General features: G+C 37.4%; 6 protein-coding genes across 6 annotated transcripts; 2 read left to right on the top strand and 4 right to left on the bottom strand.

The window, feature by feature from the left end:
• Positions 1-129: 129 nt before the first annotated feature.
• On the bottom strand, positions 130-4103 carry C9374_011959 (uncharacterized protein; the record flags this gene model as incomplete). Its single annotated transcript, XM_044687672.1, has 2 exons — positions 130-3655; positions 3898-4103. The coding sequence occupies 2 exons, from the start codon at positions 4101-4103 to the stop codon at positions 130-132; spliced, it is 3732 nt and encodes a 1243-aa protein (XP_044542844.1).
• Positions 4104-5820: 1717 nt separating this feature from the next.
• On the top strand, positions 5821-7137 carry C9374_011958 (uncharacterized protein; the record flags this gene model as incomplete). The annotated part of the gene is made up of 1 exon (XM_044687670.1): positions 5821-7137. One exon carries the CDS (start codon positions 5821-5823, stop codon positions 7135-7137), a length of 1317 nt encoding a protein of 438 aa, XP_044542843.1.
• Positions 7138-7623: 486 nt separating this feature from the next.
• On the bottom strand, positions 7624-8277 carry C9374_011957 (uncharacterized protein; the record flags this gene model as incomplete). Its single annotated transcript, XM_044687669.1, has 1 exon — positions 7624-8277. The coding sequence occupies one exon, from the start codon at positions 8275-8277 to the stop codon at positions 7624-7626; it is 654 nt and encodes a 217-aa protein (XP_044542842.1).
• Positions 8278-9017: 740 nt separating this feature from the next.
• Positions 9018-11495, bottom strand: C9374_011956 (uncharacterized protein; the record flags this gene model as incomplete). The annotated part of the gene is made up of 3 exons (XM_044687668.1): positions 9018-9633; positions 9728-9973; positions 10084-11495. The coding sequence occupies 3 exons, from the start codon at positions 11493-11495 to the stop codon at positions 9018-9020; spliced, it is 2274 nt and encodes a 757-aa protein (XP_044542841.1).
• Positions 11496-11700: 205 nt separating this feature from the next.
• On the top strand, positions 11701-14007 carry C9374_011955 (uncharacterized protein; the record flags this gene model as incomplete). The annotated part of the gene is made up of 1 exon (XM_044687667.1): positions 11701-14007. One exon carries the CDS (start codon positions 11701-11703, stop codon positions 14005-14007), a length of 2307 nt encoding a protein of 768 aa, XP_044542840.1.
• Positions 14008-14589: 582 nt separating this feature from the next.
• Positions 14590-15519, bottom strand: C9374_011954 (uncharacterized protein; the record flags this gene model as incomplete). Its single annotated transcript, XM_044687666.1, has 3 exons — positions 14590-14693; positions 14809-15012; positions 15069-15519. The coding sequence occupies 3 exons, from the start codon at positions 15517-15519 to the stop codon at positions 14590-14592; spliced, it is 759 nt and encodes a 252-aa protein (XP_044542839.1).
• Between the last annotated feature and the right edge of the window lie 263 nt (positions 15520-15782).

Genomic DNA, 15782 nt, shown 5'->3' with positions numbered 1-15782 from the left:
AACCCCATAATGTTTCAAAATGGATCAGCAGGAATATTAGTGATGAAGGTGTTTTGGAATTAAGCCTCCCTGTAGTTTCGAAAATTATACAAAATTAATTTATTTTATTGAGATATTGCAAGGTTAAAGTTAAAATTCAAACTCGTCATGAGCTTCAGCAATTTCGTCATAGGTTTGTTTTAACTTTTGATTAGCAACAATTTGCTTGTTAAACATGTCAGTGAATTGAGCACTGTCTTCAATACCAGGAATGGATCTGATAGCATGAACGGCCTTCAATGAGCTTCTCAACAACTCCTCATGTCTTTCCTTTTCTTGAGCCAATGCGTTGTCCTTGAGCTTCTTCTTCAAGGTATTTGTGAAAGGAACAACGAGTTGATCGGCAGAAGTCAACAAGGATCTTGGGAATTGAGCACAACATTTTTGTACAATCAAGTGAGTCAACATCTTAATATCGTCATTCTCATCATCCAAACCAGCAGGTAATTGAGCAATGAACTTGTTTGGATCAATTCTTGATCTGTAATTGTCCAAAATGGTGTCCATGCATTCGAATGCAGACTTACGCAAATCCAAACCATCATCGATCTTGTGAGTGAAAGGACCCAAGTGAATTACACGGACTAAGTTTGGATCGAAAACACATTCAGCATACAAGGAAGGAAGAACCTTTTCCAAAGCATCACCCACAATTTCTGGCTTGTTGTGAGCCACGCTGTTTAACAACAAGACAACAGCACGTCTAACGCTTACAGGTTGGTTCTTGTTCAATTGTGACAAAAAGACTGGAAGATCTTCAGTTAACTTGCTATCAATTGGAGATGGCTCGTCAGTAACTGCATACTTGATGGCACCAATAACAGTTGATCTAGTGGCATCAGAGAGGGACAACTTTTCCTTGAGTTGAGAAACAACATTGTCATAATCGTTGATGGCAAGTTTACCCAAACATTCAGAGACAACATTTCTAACACCTTCTTCCTCTTCTTGTGAGTTGTCAAACAATAGTGGAGTAATTTCAGAAATGAATGGTTTGAGCTTAGATGCCTCCGATTGAGTAATAACTTCCTTGAGAGAGTGGATGAGGAGGTACTTCTTCTTTGGACTTTCCCTGATACCCTTAATGATTTGTGGCAAGAATTTAGCCAAGTTACCAACTGAAACGTTACCAAGGGCATACGAAGCAGCATTCTTCAATTCTTCTGAACCTTCCTCTTCGAAACATGCTTCAATATCCTGACTGACAGTACCGTGTGAAGACAAGTCAATAGTACGACCAATTTCACCCAAAGTGAACAAGGCCAACATTCTTGCCGAGTCATCCTTTGACTTTAAATCCTTGGCAAACTTTTCAATGGTTGCAGTCTTGTCCTTTTGAGAACCAGCGCTACAAATAGCAGCAACGGCTTTACCAATATTTGTAAAGACTTGCTTGGATTCCTTTGGAATGCTCAAAACTTGCTTCAAAATGTTATCAAAACCGACGGAAGGAACCAACAAGGCTAAAACAACCAACAAAGAGTCCAAACAGTTTCCTTGCAAGGTTGGGCTTGCCAATAAATCCAAAATCTTTGGTAAGACAGCCTTTTGAACCAAAGATAAAGTGTCTGGGTTAGCATCAACAATTTGTTTAACCAACTTGAAGGCCAAGTGAGCCAAATGCAAGTCTGACTTCTTTTCATTCATGACTTCAGCAGCTTCATTAATGACAACAGTGAACAACTTGGTATCAATCTTGCTCTTGTAGGAAACAGAGAATTGACTCAAAGCAGCCAAAGCAGCTTGTCTGAGAGCACGGTTATCCTTTCTTAAAAAGTCAGACAACAAATTCACAGTCTCAACCAAAACATGTGAAATGTCAACATTGTGTTGAGCAATGACAGTAAAAGTTCTAACAGCAGTGAGACGAGTAATTTCGTTTTGCAATCTTTCCTTCAAAACTGTAAGAGTATCATTCAAGTTTGGTAACTTGTCAGACAAGTGTGAAACAATCAAACCAGTTGTTGTAATGGCACTTTCTTTAACACCTTGATCAATGTCTTGAATCTTCAACTTGTCAAAAACATTGCTTTGCAATTGTTTGACTAGATTAGCAAAGTTTGATTCATTGACGCAAGTCTTGATGACCAAAACCAATTCACCACAAACTCTCAAAGCTTGAGTGATAATCTTGTAATACTTGTCATTGACACAAGTAAAAACAGACTTCATCAATGTCTCCAAATGTGGTTTAAATTCCTCTGGTTTGTGGAATTGAATAAATGTCTTGAGGAATGACAAAGTCTCCAATTTCAATGAAGATTGTTCTCCCTTTTCATTCAAAGCAGCACAAATTGGTGGAACAAGATCCTTGATATACTTTGATAAACCACCTTGTAAAGTGATGGTGAGAGCTTTCAAAATTTGGAAAACACCAATCTTGGTCTTTTCAGACTTTTCCTTCAATTGCTTCTTGATACGTTTCATGATGGCATCTTTGGTTGTTTCAACAAAAGCAACTTCATCATGTTGTTTGTAGGTAACTTCGCCTGATGGAGAGGTCTTTGTGGAATATGATTGATGCAACAAATCGATGAAAACATTGAAAATATCGAGTTTCACTGGTTCTTCTCTTTCCTTGAAACGACGAATCAATGAAATGTCTTCATCAGAGCACAATTCAGTGTAGAATGCAGCCAACAATTCTGGTCTGGATCTGATAAGTGAACCCAAACACTTGGCAGCAGAACGACGAACTTTCCAAGTGACATCGTCATCTTCAGACAATCCTCCTTCATCGAGATCGTCGCCCAAACCACCTTCATCTTCTTCACCTTCATCTACCATGGCATCAGAGGCTTCAGCTTCATCTTCACTGTCGTCATACGAGTAGTTTGGATCATATTCCAAATATTCCTTACAAATGATAATTACATAGTCAATGTATTTGGTGACTTCATCTGGGCATCTTGTAACGAAGGCTTCAAATGCTTGAGTAATGTATTCACGAACTTCATCATTGACTTCAGTGTTGGTGTCCATCATTTCTTCGTCTTCCTCGTCGAGAGATCCGGCAATAATTTCAGCAGCATCCATGAACAATGGAATAATTCTTGACAAGTATTTGCCAAATCTGTGTCCAGCAGTCTTGGAAATTGCACTGCAAGATTGAATATATGTCGAGAGTTCTTCAACCTTCTTATTATCCTTTTGCTTCTTCATTGTCTTGATCAATGAATCAATACCATTCACAATACCAGTCAGCAATGTATCGAATAATTTGTCATTGGTGTTCACAGAGAGAGCAGCAAGACAAGCAATGGCTCTCTTTCGAACGGATACTCTTGATGACTTCAATTCTTCAACGAAGGCTGTTTGCAATTTTTCATGTTCCTCCACAACCATTGTACCGAAACGTCCCAACAAATCGGACAAGACATCGAGAGCAACAAGTTTAATTTCTGGGTTGTCGCTGGCAAGACCTTGGAGGAGTGGATTGACACACTTCTTGATTGGTGAGAGGGCATTCTCGATTGGAATTTCAGAAATGACAGTCTTGAGAGCAATGGCTGCAATGTCTCTCTTTTCATCTTCACCCTTGAGGATGTTTGAGCTGAGAGATGTGATACTGTTTTCAATTTGGACCTTGCTCATCTTGTTTACGAGCGGTGGAAGACTGTGCAATGTTCATAATATTGCGTAGGTGCGAAATGATGATGATGATCATTAAAAAACATGCCCGATCAAAAAAAGAGTAAAACCAAAGATTTTGTTGATTCACATAGCATCATTTTGTAAGACATGATGATGGCATCACCGAGATCAAAAATGGGAGATTAATTGATGATGATGAAATATTGAATGATCATGGGTAAAATTTTGAATTGGGATGATGATGATCAAAAAACTCTAACTTACCATTTGACAGCAACACCTTGAACTTCACTTGATTTATCGTCCAACAATCTCAAAACAATATCAGCCAATTGTCTTTGACTAGTTTCGTCCAACTTTAAGTTTTCCTTTTGTAATTCATTGCTCAAATCGTAGAGAGCCATATGACGAAGATCCTTATCCTTGGACTCGGCCTTCTCGATAATTGCGTTCACATCAAAACTGGACATGGTTTCAGCAAAGAATGGTCGACGTGTGGTATCAAAGATGATGGAGTTTGTTGCTGATTTTTTTAAAAATAATTTTTTCCACTCGAGTTCATTCGTGCTTTTTACAAAACTTGTTCTCTCTACCAAACGAACAGTGAAAATTCAATTTGAACCTCTTCATCATTTCTTTCCAGTGTGGACCTGTTTCATTCTTATTTTATGATTCTTCTTGATGGAAGCATAAAACACTCAGTTCTCTTATCCCTTTCAAAACAAGCTACTTCTTCAACGAATACCAACCACAATCGTCCCATAATATTCGTATTATTTTTTTCCAAACTTTCGAGCTTCATCAACACTCTCCGGTCACATTCTCTTGCTTTTTCATACTTACCTTGAAGGGGAGTGGGAGATCATGAATTCCCTTTTCCCACTTGGTCGACGCTCACCTTGCACTCTGTGAGCTGTCCCAAGCGTAGTCAGTGACCCAGCGTCGCTGCCTTCCTTCAGAATTTTTGGTACGTGAGGAGGTGCCTAGTCGTACCTTCTCGCTCTCTAATCAATAAGAGAAAACATTTATGATCGAAGCAGCGTTAACAATCAATACATGAAAATTGGTTAAAATCAGGTGGACCAGCTTGAAGTGAAATAACGGTACCAATCTCAATCGATGCACTGTTAAAAATCAATCCAGCATTCAAAATGTCATAAGAATTTTACACCAATGAAGTATTGTGGCGGACATGGAACCATGTAGGTCATTTTCAGAGTAAAATTCTTGAAAATTCCCAGCTTTTCCCCGACACTTCTCCCGCTAGAATTTTCAGGAATTTTAAAACATTCTCAGGAAAAATTCCTGAAACCCTTAATGAAAAAATGGGGCAAGACAATCTGGATCCAAGTTCGCAAAGTTATTCTCAAAAGGCAACATCAAATCCAACTTGCTCAAAAAGCAAATGATGTACTCTCTTCATGGTTTTTAACGGCCAGTCCACATGGAAGCCCTTAGCTTGACTTCAAGTCTTACTCCAGTATTAAACCCTCAATCATTCATGCCACCAGCTGCTTACCAGAGTAGCTCATTGTCAAAAGCCCCAAACACAGACACCTGGTCAATTATACCACTGCCAATCTAGCAAGACGATAATTGAGACAACAAAAAAACAAGCAAATAACTATAACCAACAATGATTGTTGGAGATTAAGATGTAGGGACCGAGGATGACAAGGATGGGCACTTCAACACTCCCCTCGTTGGGTTCTGTTTGGTTGAAATCCCTGTCAACTCTAGCACCTATTTTGTTACAGACACGATCATCAATTTTAGCGTTATAATATCGAGAAAATCATAATTAAATTCTTGTGCTTCTGATGCGTAGACATAGTTTTAGCTGTCTCTTGATTAGTGCGACATCGAAGGGTATAATCCTGCCAAGTCAGTCCTTTCTTCGGCATTTTCATACAAAAGTTTCAACAGATTTCTGAAGCGCCATCAAGAATTTACAGAAAATCTCAGCCAAAAAGTTTTCTGTAAATTCTGAAAAATTCTTTCTGCGTGAATTTTGACCAACATGGTTCCATGTCCGCCACAATACCATCAACATGCATGAAAATCAAATCCATAAGCATGAATTACAGTGCACTAAGGATCAATTCAGGTGTAAAATTCTTCTCAACCTTACGTACATGGATCTTGTATAGAACTTGGAACTCTAAAAAATACAAATAACAGAAAAAAATGAGTCAACCACCTTCCATAGTGAACTCGACCTCCTTTCAAGAAACCGGAATCATTCCTCCTCCACCTCCATTGAGCTCTCTCACTAACATCAACTGGAATGCTCGGAACAAGAAATTTAAATTGGATACAAGTATTCGGGAATTTGATGAGAGAAAAATTTCAAAACACCCTCTCATCAAGAAACGATTGCAAATACAACCCTATTTACATTACAATTTGAACCGAAATTTTACAATCATTACATATATGGATGAAAGTAATGAATTCACGAAATGTCCAACGTTGATTAGTTTTGGAGGTCCGCATGTTAGGGATAAGACGATCTATTACTTGGAATTGGATCCTCCCAAAACAAGAGTAGATTCAGAAAATGACAATTATCAAGTAGAACATGAGTGGAAGGAATTAGAAACTGTGGCAAATCCATATGGAGAGTATTTCAAAAATAATATGTTACAAATTCAAAATGGGAGCATGATCTATTCGAAAAAGCTCCAAAAATTAATTGTTTTCCAAAGTGGAAGTCAATATTTTAAATTTTACTTTTTATGCTTAAAAAATCGTACTTGGATTAAGAAACGCTTTTGTTATCCAAATTTAAGTTATTGTTGGGATGTATTATTGACAAAATATGATGAAGATGGAAGCAAAGGTTTAGTAGTTACACGCTCTTTCATGTCAGTCTTAATTGTTGACTTGGAAGAGCTGTTTAGTACCAACAATGAGAATTATTTGATCACTTTGCCAGCAATAGCAGAAGCCAAAACTGTTGCTACTGTAGCCTCAAGAATGATCGTTCCATTACCAACACAACACCAAATACTGGTCGTGGGATCTTCGAGCAGTTGTACAAAATTCAAAGAAGAGGCACGAGTAATTAGTGTTGACTTAACAACGAACACCAACTCAACCACTGACATTAGTGAAGGTATGCAGATGTATAATCAACATCATTCTGCTTGCGCATATCCTTTCGAACAGAAAACGTCCTCGACATCAGGAGCACAAGTATTGATTACACTACTTGGAAACCATGGCCATTTGTTTTTCGAATATGACACACAAACAAAAAAGTCAACTTTTCTGTCTCATAATCCATTACCGATCCAATTGGAGCACCATGCATTTTTCCCTCCGTTCCTTTGCACATATCGAAACAGACGAAACGAGAGATGTGCAGTGTATATTCCAAACCTTGATATTTTGTACAAAATCAAATTAGACTATGACAAGCCAGAGAATGCATTTCCATATTTGAAAAAGCAATTGCTGGAACATGAAATGTTTAAGGACATTGCAATATTGCACAAATAAAGCCACAATACGATCTTTCATTCTCTGTTATCAGTTGCAGAAACGAAAAGAGGAAATGTTGGAGGTCGTTCAACTTTGACTATTAATGAGTCAAAGAGATTTTACACACATTATTTCTGAAATTAACAACGAACTTGTGAATAGTGGTATTTTAATTATAGTTATTGTGAGATTGACCAAAGCTAAAACGGCAAGTACGGAGGATGCATTGAGATCTGGAGTTGTGCTAGATACAAATTACATTTCTCAAACCAGCTTACAATTCAAAAATTGGAAAGCGGATCAAAGAATTCACTTTGCCAAAACAGAAAACTTTAAAAACAATTTGCGTCGACCGGGAATTGAACCCGGGTCACGGCGATGGCAACGCCGTATTCTACCACTAAACCATCGACGCTCACAGGTATTTCAAAATATAATAATTATTTAGTTGTAAGCTTATTGGTTCTTTGTTTATTCATAAACTTGGAATTCAACATTCTTAACTTATGCATCATTGTCTTCATCAAGGTCAGCTGCCTTTCTTATCTTCTTGATGACTTTGTTTAACAATGCTTTTCCTTTCTTAATTCCTGTTGGTTTCAATATGCATCCATTCTTATCAATACAAATTCCAATAGCTGTCTCAATCACTGTTCTTGTTGCAGTCAAAGGATCATAACATGGATTCTTTTTACGGCATCCATAATAGAAGTATCTACTTTTACATTTGGAGAACACACTTCCTGTTCCCAAACAATCCAAACGACAGGCCACACACGAGGTCTTATCCTTTCCTTTAAAACCTTGACGATTCACTAACTTTAAATTGGTAGGTCCCGTGGAACTACAACTCTTATTGGCACTCAATGAAATGTAGTCATTGGCTTGTTTGGATAAAGAACTTCTCACTGCTGCAGTTTCAGAAGTGGTAGTAGTGGTCAATGAATGTTCATGAGATTCAGCACTGAGAAGTGATTCCTCTTCTTGGATTGTGTGTCTTCCATGATGATGAAGCACCGACACTGAACCAGGATATACACATGGTCCTGGTCCACATTCACTTGAGGTTGCATGAACAAGGAATGATGTGTTCGTCATTAAAAAAGATAGGAGGATCGAGGCGAGTAAAGCCAACATCACGCTCTTGGAGTGAGACATGTTTGGGTGGAACACAGGTTGCTGAGATTATGGATGGTTTTGTTGTTTTTTTTTGAATCATGAGAAGAGCTCTTTTTACACATCTCAGATAGTCATGAAAATTGAATCCTACATGCCTTAACTATTTAGATTTGTGCATTAAAAAAGTGGGTGACCAAAAATTGGAATCTGGTTCTCGTTTGTAAAGACCAATACATTTGTCGTTTGGATGTAAACGGATGTGTTGTAATTGGAAGGTATCGTCTCTCGAGGTTGTCATCAATTGCTCACCACAATCAACGACCAAATACAATTTCAAATCATTGTGCTCATTTTACAATTCAAACACGATGATCGCGTTAATTTATTTAGTGAGTTGAAGCATTGGTAGGATCAACTTCTATACAACCTTCGGAATGAATTTACTTTCTTTGGCATGATCCACCAGAGCAGCAAGACTTCTTTTCTTCGACCTTTTCTTGTCCGCATCCCTTGCATGAGCAGTTGCTACCACAATTGCAAGCACCACCGTTACAGCATCCACAGTTTTGAGAATTCATTTCTAGTGTTGTTGTGTTTTTGATATTTTTTTTTGTATGTAGAAAAGAAGCCGTTACCCAATCAGAACATGACGAAACAATTATTCACCATTTTTGCACCCGAGATCTCTCTTTTTGCGAACAAATTGATTGGAGAAGGCTGTCCAAAAAGTAAGGCTTTCGAAAGAGATTGTTGTCTTCTGAGAGAATGGGAGCACGATCTTACTTTTGAGCAGATAAATCTTCAATGTCCTCTTTCGAAGATGCCACATCTTCGTCCATTGCCTTCTTTTGTTTCATTCGTTCCAATCTTCTTTTCGCATGTGAAGTCTCTCGATCGTCTTGTGCTTCCTCATATTTGGAAGGATTGAAATATCTCAAAATACTCATGGACAAGTTGAAAAATACAAAGGCTAAATCTAACACAAACAAGCTCAGCTTGAATTTGAACAATTCTACAGTGAGTTGGTGGAAGAAGGATGTTGGTCGAATGTGAGTGACTTGTACTTGTCTTTGATCGGCTTCTCGGTGTGGAATGCATGTCATGTCATAATTGTGTCTCTCGTAGTGAATTCCCTTTAAACAATATTCTGCCATGACTGCGAATCGATTGATGGGCCTACCCAATTCTCGAGTGATGGATCTTAATTGAACATTGGCTCTCATGAGTAAAATAAGGTCCAATTTCATGTTCTTGAACATTTCTTCAATGATGTTGAATAAATCTTGAGCCTTGTGAGTGCTTTTAGGGAAAAAGGTCTCTCGAATTTGTTTGAACATTTTCTTTGCTTCTTCACTGGTCATGTTCTTTCGTTGGTCAACCATGGAGCTTGAGCTTCTATTGTCATAAAATCCACAATACAGAGTAAGGTTAAATTTAGTGTTGAAAATAATGAGAATGTGTGACACTACTTGTTGAAAGTGACACTTACTTATCCATATAATTTGAAAATGTTAAGAACAATCCAAAGAGTGGGTAAAATCTTCCTTCAATTCCAAATTTTTCAGTGTAAAGTTTCAAATTATCATGATCTCTAAAAATTGCAGCCTTCCATAACTGACAATAATCTTTCCTAGTTTCTTCATCTAGTTTTTTGTAGCAACCATGATCCAAATATATGAGTTGAGGTTTGTTCTTGTCTGAGCGCCTCACTAGTAAATTTCCAACATGTATATCACTAACATGATGTGTTTAGAAAATGTTTAGAAAATAATTGTGATAAATGAAACAAACAGGTGCATGACATGGTGTATGTCACATCATGTTTTAAATCATAGTAACACATACCTATGAACAAAGCCATGAATAAATGTCTGAATAGAGTAGCTGTCCACCAATAATTTGGCTACATCTTTTGGATCAATATTCATTCTTTCCAAAGCTTGTAAGTCATTGATTTTGCATCCTTCAATAAAATCCATAGTTAATATTCGTTTGCTTGTTAAATTCCAATGAACACGTGGTGCATCAATTTGATGATCAGGATAATCTTTGAACATTTGTGAAAAGTGCGAACAATTAGCAGCTTCATTCACAAAATCTAATTCGCTCAATAAAATTCTCTCAAACTCTGGCAACGTCCATGCGAACGGAAAATCGAAAAATAATTTAGTTGAAAAGAGTAAAAATTGCATCGTTTTCAAATCAGCCTTAAATATACGCATCAAATTGGGATGTTGAATTTTTACAGCCACCGTTTGATTTCCATCTCTCAAAGTGGCTTTGTGTACTTGTGCAATGCTGGCGCTGGCAATAGGTGTCGTGTCAAAGGAGGAAAAAACTTCTCGATAATCTCGATCCAAGTCTTCCAAAAGAATTGTCTCTGTCACTGAAAAATCATGTTGTTGACACTTGTCTTGTAGTACTGACAAAATGTCCGTAATCTCTTTTGGCATAATATAATTGAGAGATGCAATGTATTGGCCTGCTTTCACATAGGCGCCTCCATTCTTTAAACAGAGATCGAGTAAAATTTCTGCCGCCTTCGCATTGGCTTCTCTTCGGGCTTTCACATAATCACGCAATACTTGCAGCTCTTCTTCAGATGAGTTGGATGCATCGTCACCGCTCTTGCTCTTGGAGATGTTTTCAAATTTTGGCTCAAAATCCTTATTAAGGTTTCGATAAATGGTCATGACTTGTACAATGGAGTAGCATGATTGCGTAAATCTTGTGAGAATATTCCAAGTGTCTTTGTACGCATCCAAAAGAGCAGCAAGTACTGCTCGATAACCTCCTTTTTCGAGCTCCTCTTTGAAATCCACCATCAACCCAGGAGGTAAACACACTGCCAGTAGACCCATGACCGAGGCAACTGAAAGGGTCATGTATTTGATGAGCTTTTTGAGAAATTTGAGAAAGGAGAAGCCTTTTTTCTTGGTTTCTTCATTCGAGTTGGATGATTGGTCTTCCGTATTGAATTTAGTTTGGTGTTCCTGAGTCTCAAATGTCATCATCTTTTGGTTGTCCAATGAAATTCTTGGAAATGATTGAGAGAATTGCCGGAATGATGTTGTTGTACAAGTATTAGAAGTGAATAACGAGAAGAGAAATTTCTCCCTATGAGTAATACTAATGTCAGCATGATTTGCAGTTGTTGAAGATGACACTAAAGATTTGAAATGAATTCCTGATGAAAAAACTCCCTTGTTGTTTTGAAATCCATATTTCATTCCACTTCTCTGTAAATATTTCAACATGTTGGTGGTATTTGCGAAATACTAGTATTCAATTCCGATTGTAGCAGTTTCAAAGTTAAAAATTCAATTATTTTTTTTTGATTTTGTTTTAATGGTCCTCCTGCATTCCTTGAATTTCCGCTCAGCAGCACAAAAAGGAGCGAATGCATACTGCCATAAAGAGCTTTTTAAACCATGATGATCAAAAAGTAATAATAATTAAAAAATGGCTCATCAGCAACCGCCGTCCCTTCTTTCTTCATCGGGAACTAGTTCTAACAACCACAACAACAATCATTCCAACACGAAAATAACATCCAACATCCGATCATCAACAAGTAATCATTGCATCATACAAAATGGTAATGGTACCCCAACAAGAAAAGATCAACAAAAATCGGTTATTACAAATGGTGGCAATGGTCATGCTTGCCATGATGAAACGGAGGAAATTATGACGAAAGAGTCTGTATCTCATCTACATCAACAACAATTGGGCATTCTCTCGGAATTGCCAGTGGAAATACTTTTTGACATATTTGAAATGATTGAACTGAAACATGTAATACGTTTTGCTTTTTTAAATAAGAAGTTTTGTGCTCTCCTCGGGCGATATTTGATTAGTAATGAACGATTTGTAAACAAGTACTTAAATAGTGAGCCTCAAAATCGACGGAGTGATACATTGAATTTTCCATACATGATACGTGTAAATAATGTAGCAGTAGAGAACACGACCACTACAGCGTCGCGAATATCGAGTGATGATTTGAGCTGGTTGGAAAAAATTGGACCTCACCTTTTTGAAATAATTTTGGCAAGTTTGACGTCTTCAATTCAAGATTCTCAATTTATTGATAATGGAGAGGCAGTACGATTGCTCAATTTTTGGAACGTCAGTTTTATGCATTTATGCAGCAGTGAAAAAAGCAAACGATTATTCAAATCTCTTGGGCTGCGTGTAAATAATCCTTTGGTTGAGCGAATTTATTTGTCATGTGGACCACAACGAATGCTCACGAATGACAAAATTACCGAATTCTTAGACGTGCCAAATTTTTTAAATAACTTGGAGCTATTTCCATGCGACCGATTTTCACATGTACATATCAAGGAAATTTATTTGAATGGATTCATTGCAACGACACCGAATGACCTCAATTCTCTGATTATAGGGTGCTCAAAACTTGAAAAGATTTATATTTCATTTGCCCTTATTGATGGAAATAACACCTTTCCACAGTTACTTCCATTGGAAGCTCCAAAACATTTACGAGAAAATCTCACACATCTCTCTATCAGGAATATGCCATCTGTTTACACAAGGCTGTTATCAGTGATTGATATCTTTGAAACGTTTGAAAGCCTTAAATATTTTGAATATGATGAAGTTAGTGGAAGTGGAGGAGTACACCCACATGTCAAATTTGACCATTGTGAAAATGTGATTGCCAAGTTTCAAAAATCAAATCTTGAAACTCTAATCTATAGACCAGCTGGATCCCATCAGAGGCAGCTCGCGCAAGCCAATGAACGCGAACTGATCATTGAGGAAATTAGAGAATACTTTGCTGGGGAGGAGAAAATTGCTCCTCTTTTTCCTAAACTTCGAAATATTGAAGTATCGGACTATCAAATTGAACGAGAATGTAAATATGACCCAATTTCAGCTCTAATATACCACATTTTACCCCTCGCTACTCAACATACAGAAAATGGCCTATCATTGACTCGAATATTTGCCCCAAGTGATTGCATGACTCTGGTGACACTTTTAAACTGTAACAATACTGTTTCAGAGATGAAATTAGGAGGAAGAGAGAAGAAACAACTGGTTTTTTCTTTTATTCGCTCCTCTAATGCTAAATTCTCTAACCTGCAGGCGTCGACCATTGTTTTTTCCAAACCATTCGCAAACTTGAGTCGATTAATTTTGGACAATTTGGATGAGCTGGAAAACAATGTGCTCATCAATGTAGCCAAGCATTGCCCAAAGTTGTTATTCTTGAAAGTCATTGATTGCAGTTTTCAACGGGTGGGCACTACACAGAAAATTCATGAGTTAGGTCAGCTCAAGTTACAAAGTATTTTGATTGAGGGATGTATGATGGTAGAATCATCTCATCTCTATTCTCTTATCATTCACAGCAATGAAACTTTGGAAAGTGTTGAAATTAGATCCTCGACACTGGTGCCCTTTCAAGGAAAAATTCAACAGAATGGTCTAGTAGAAATGAAAAAACTCACAACTCTCTTACTACCAAATCTTCATGAGGAGAATTATAACGAAATTATGAATAATCTATCCATATTATGTGTGTTCAGTTGTTTGACACACATTGACATTTTTGGCAATGTTGGGCAAGGATTTTTAACTCTGACAGAAACCAATACAAAACTGCAAAGTGTGAACATGCTTGGTGCGACACTTCCTCAAGAACAAGCAGATCAAATATTTCATGTCATCGCGGAGAGATCGATCAGTATCAAAAATTTGGAATTGAAAACGCATTTAATCCTGTTTGCTTACTGAGACTTTCAAGTCACTCCACACACCAATTAACGAGCTTGAAATTAGTGGGAACACTTCTAGGTTCGCGACAACTTGATGAAATTGCACAACTGATCAAACAATGCCCCAATCTTGACACTTTATTTTTAAGCTGGGAAACAGGATTGCCACATGCTGAGTTTTTTGACCTTCTCGTTCAGTACTGTCCCAAGCTCTCAATAGTTATTTTTGCAGGAAATGGCGTTCTGTTAGATGTCACCTATTCACACCTTCTAGAGTTTGTTATTTCATTGAAATGTCTCTCATTGTTGCATTTAGGAATGTCTCCGTCCATAACCAGCAAGCCACCGTTCTCTCTGAACGATCTCAACAGAATGTACAAGGAACGCACGCAAAAAACTCCACCAAGAATCATCATTCCAACTCTCATGAAAACAAATAGTGATCACTATTTACCAACTTCGGCTTCTGGCTCTACGTGCATTTTGGCTTAATACTAAAATTTTCATAGAAAATTGCACAACAATTTTTTGGACAACCAAACAGAAACAGTTCAGCAGACAACAACGACAATAAATCGAACAAGTCATTTTGTGCTTGTCACTAGCATTGTTGAGTTTTAGTGTACACTATTTTAGTTTGCTGAGAGGGCTTGCCATAAACTTGAGCTAATCTCTTTTCAAAAGCATCCGTCATATTTTTGACCACTAATTAAGGGAGCGATTTTTTTCACAACATTGTTCAAGCACGAACCATTTCCCGTTTGAAAAAAGACCCATGAAATGAATCAGCGTTTCTTATTAAAGCGAAAAGTATACTTACAAAAATCGAAAAACATATTTGCCACAGATTGATAAAGACGTGAGGAAAATTCAAAATCGACATGAAACGTCAATCTGCATGTATCTTCTGAAGGTCCCTCAGCAATCACCCAGTGATTGATTAACCTATTAAACAGTTTCACATTTTTGGATTCAGCTCTAACACTCACAGGACTTTTCAAAAACACAGTAGACATGTAGGTCTCTACAAAGGGAGGAAACCCTACAGTTAAATAAGCCTCTGTTTTCTTCTCTACAAACCATTCTCATCGGGTGGACTTGTTGTTGCCTTATCCAAATTTACAAAAGCCGAATCTTTGACATTGGGTACAAAATGTTTGTAATCTGTTACGTTAGAAACCACATGATAGACTTGTTCGGGTTTATATCCAATCACCCGTTGTTCTACAAATTTAATTCCACGATGGTTATGATTGGCAGAATTTGTAATATTAGCCAATACATTCAAAAATTGTCGTGTCTGTAATGACGCTGTAACATTGGCCAGTAAAGTTAAAGGATGAACCCGACCCGACGAGGATATGAAATTCCAATTTGAAATAGTATTATTCTTTAAAACAATTGCTGTTTTGTTTTTGGATCGTATTAATGATGATAATTGTTGGTCTCCATTAGTAGTAGTATGAATACTGAAATCATTCATCATTCCGTTCATTCCTTGCCGATGGCAGTCCCTCGGAAAGTATTTCATTGATGACGAGAAATGATAACAACTTTGAAAATATTCCATTCCAATATTATTATTATTAATATTTTGTTTTACTGATGATGAGAACACTCTCATCCCTTGTAGTGCTTGTTGTGAAGGATGATGCTGATGGTACGTGAACGTGGCAAGTACTTTACGGAGCATTTTTTATTCTCTACTTCAACAAGACATCCCTTCCGAAGAATTAAATGTTTCTTGTATTTTCAATTGTGTTCGTAACCAACTTCTTTGGACCTATTTTCAGT

The sequence above is a fragment of the Naegleria lovaniensis genome (assembly GCF_003324165.1).
Source record: "Naegleria lovaniensis strain ATCC 30569 chromosome Unknown tig052, whole genome shotgun sequence".
NCBI lineage: Eukaryota > Heterolobosea > Eutetramitea > Acrasida > Naegleriidae > Naegleria > Naegleria lovaniensis.
The sequence above is the reverse complement of the archived record's forward strand: the minus strand, read 5'-3'. Positions and strand labels throughout refer to the sequence as shown.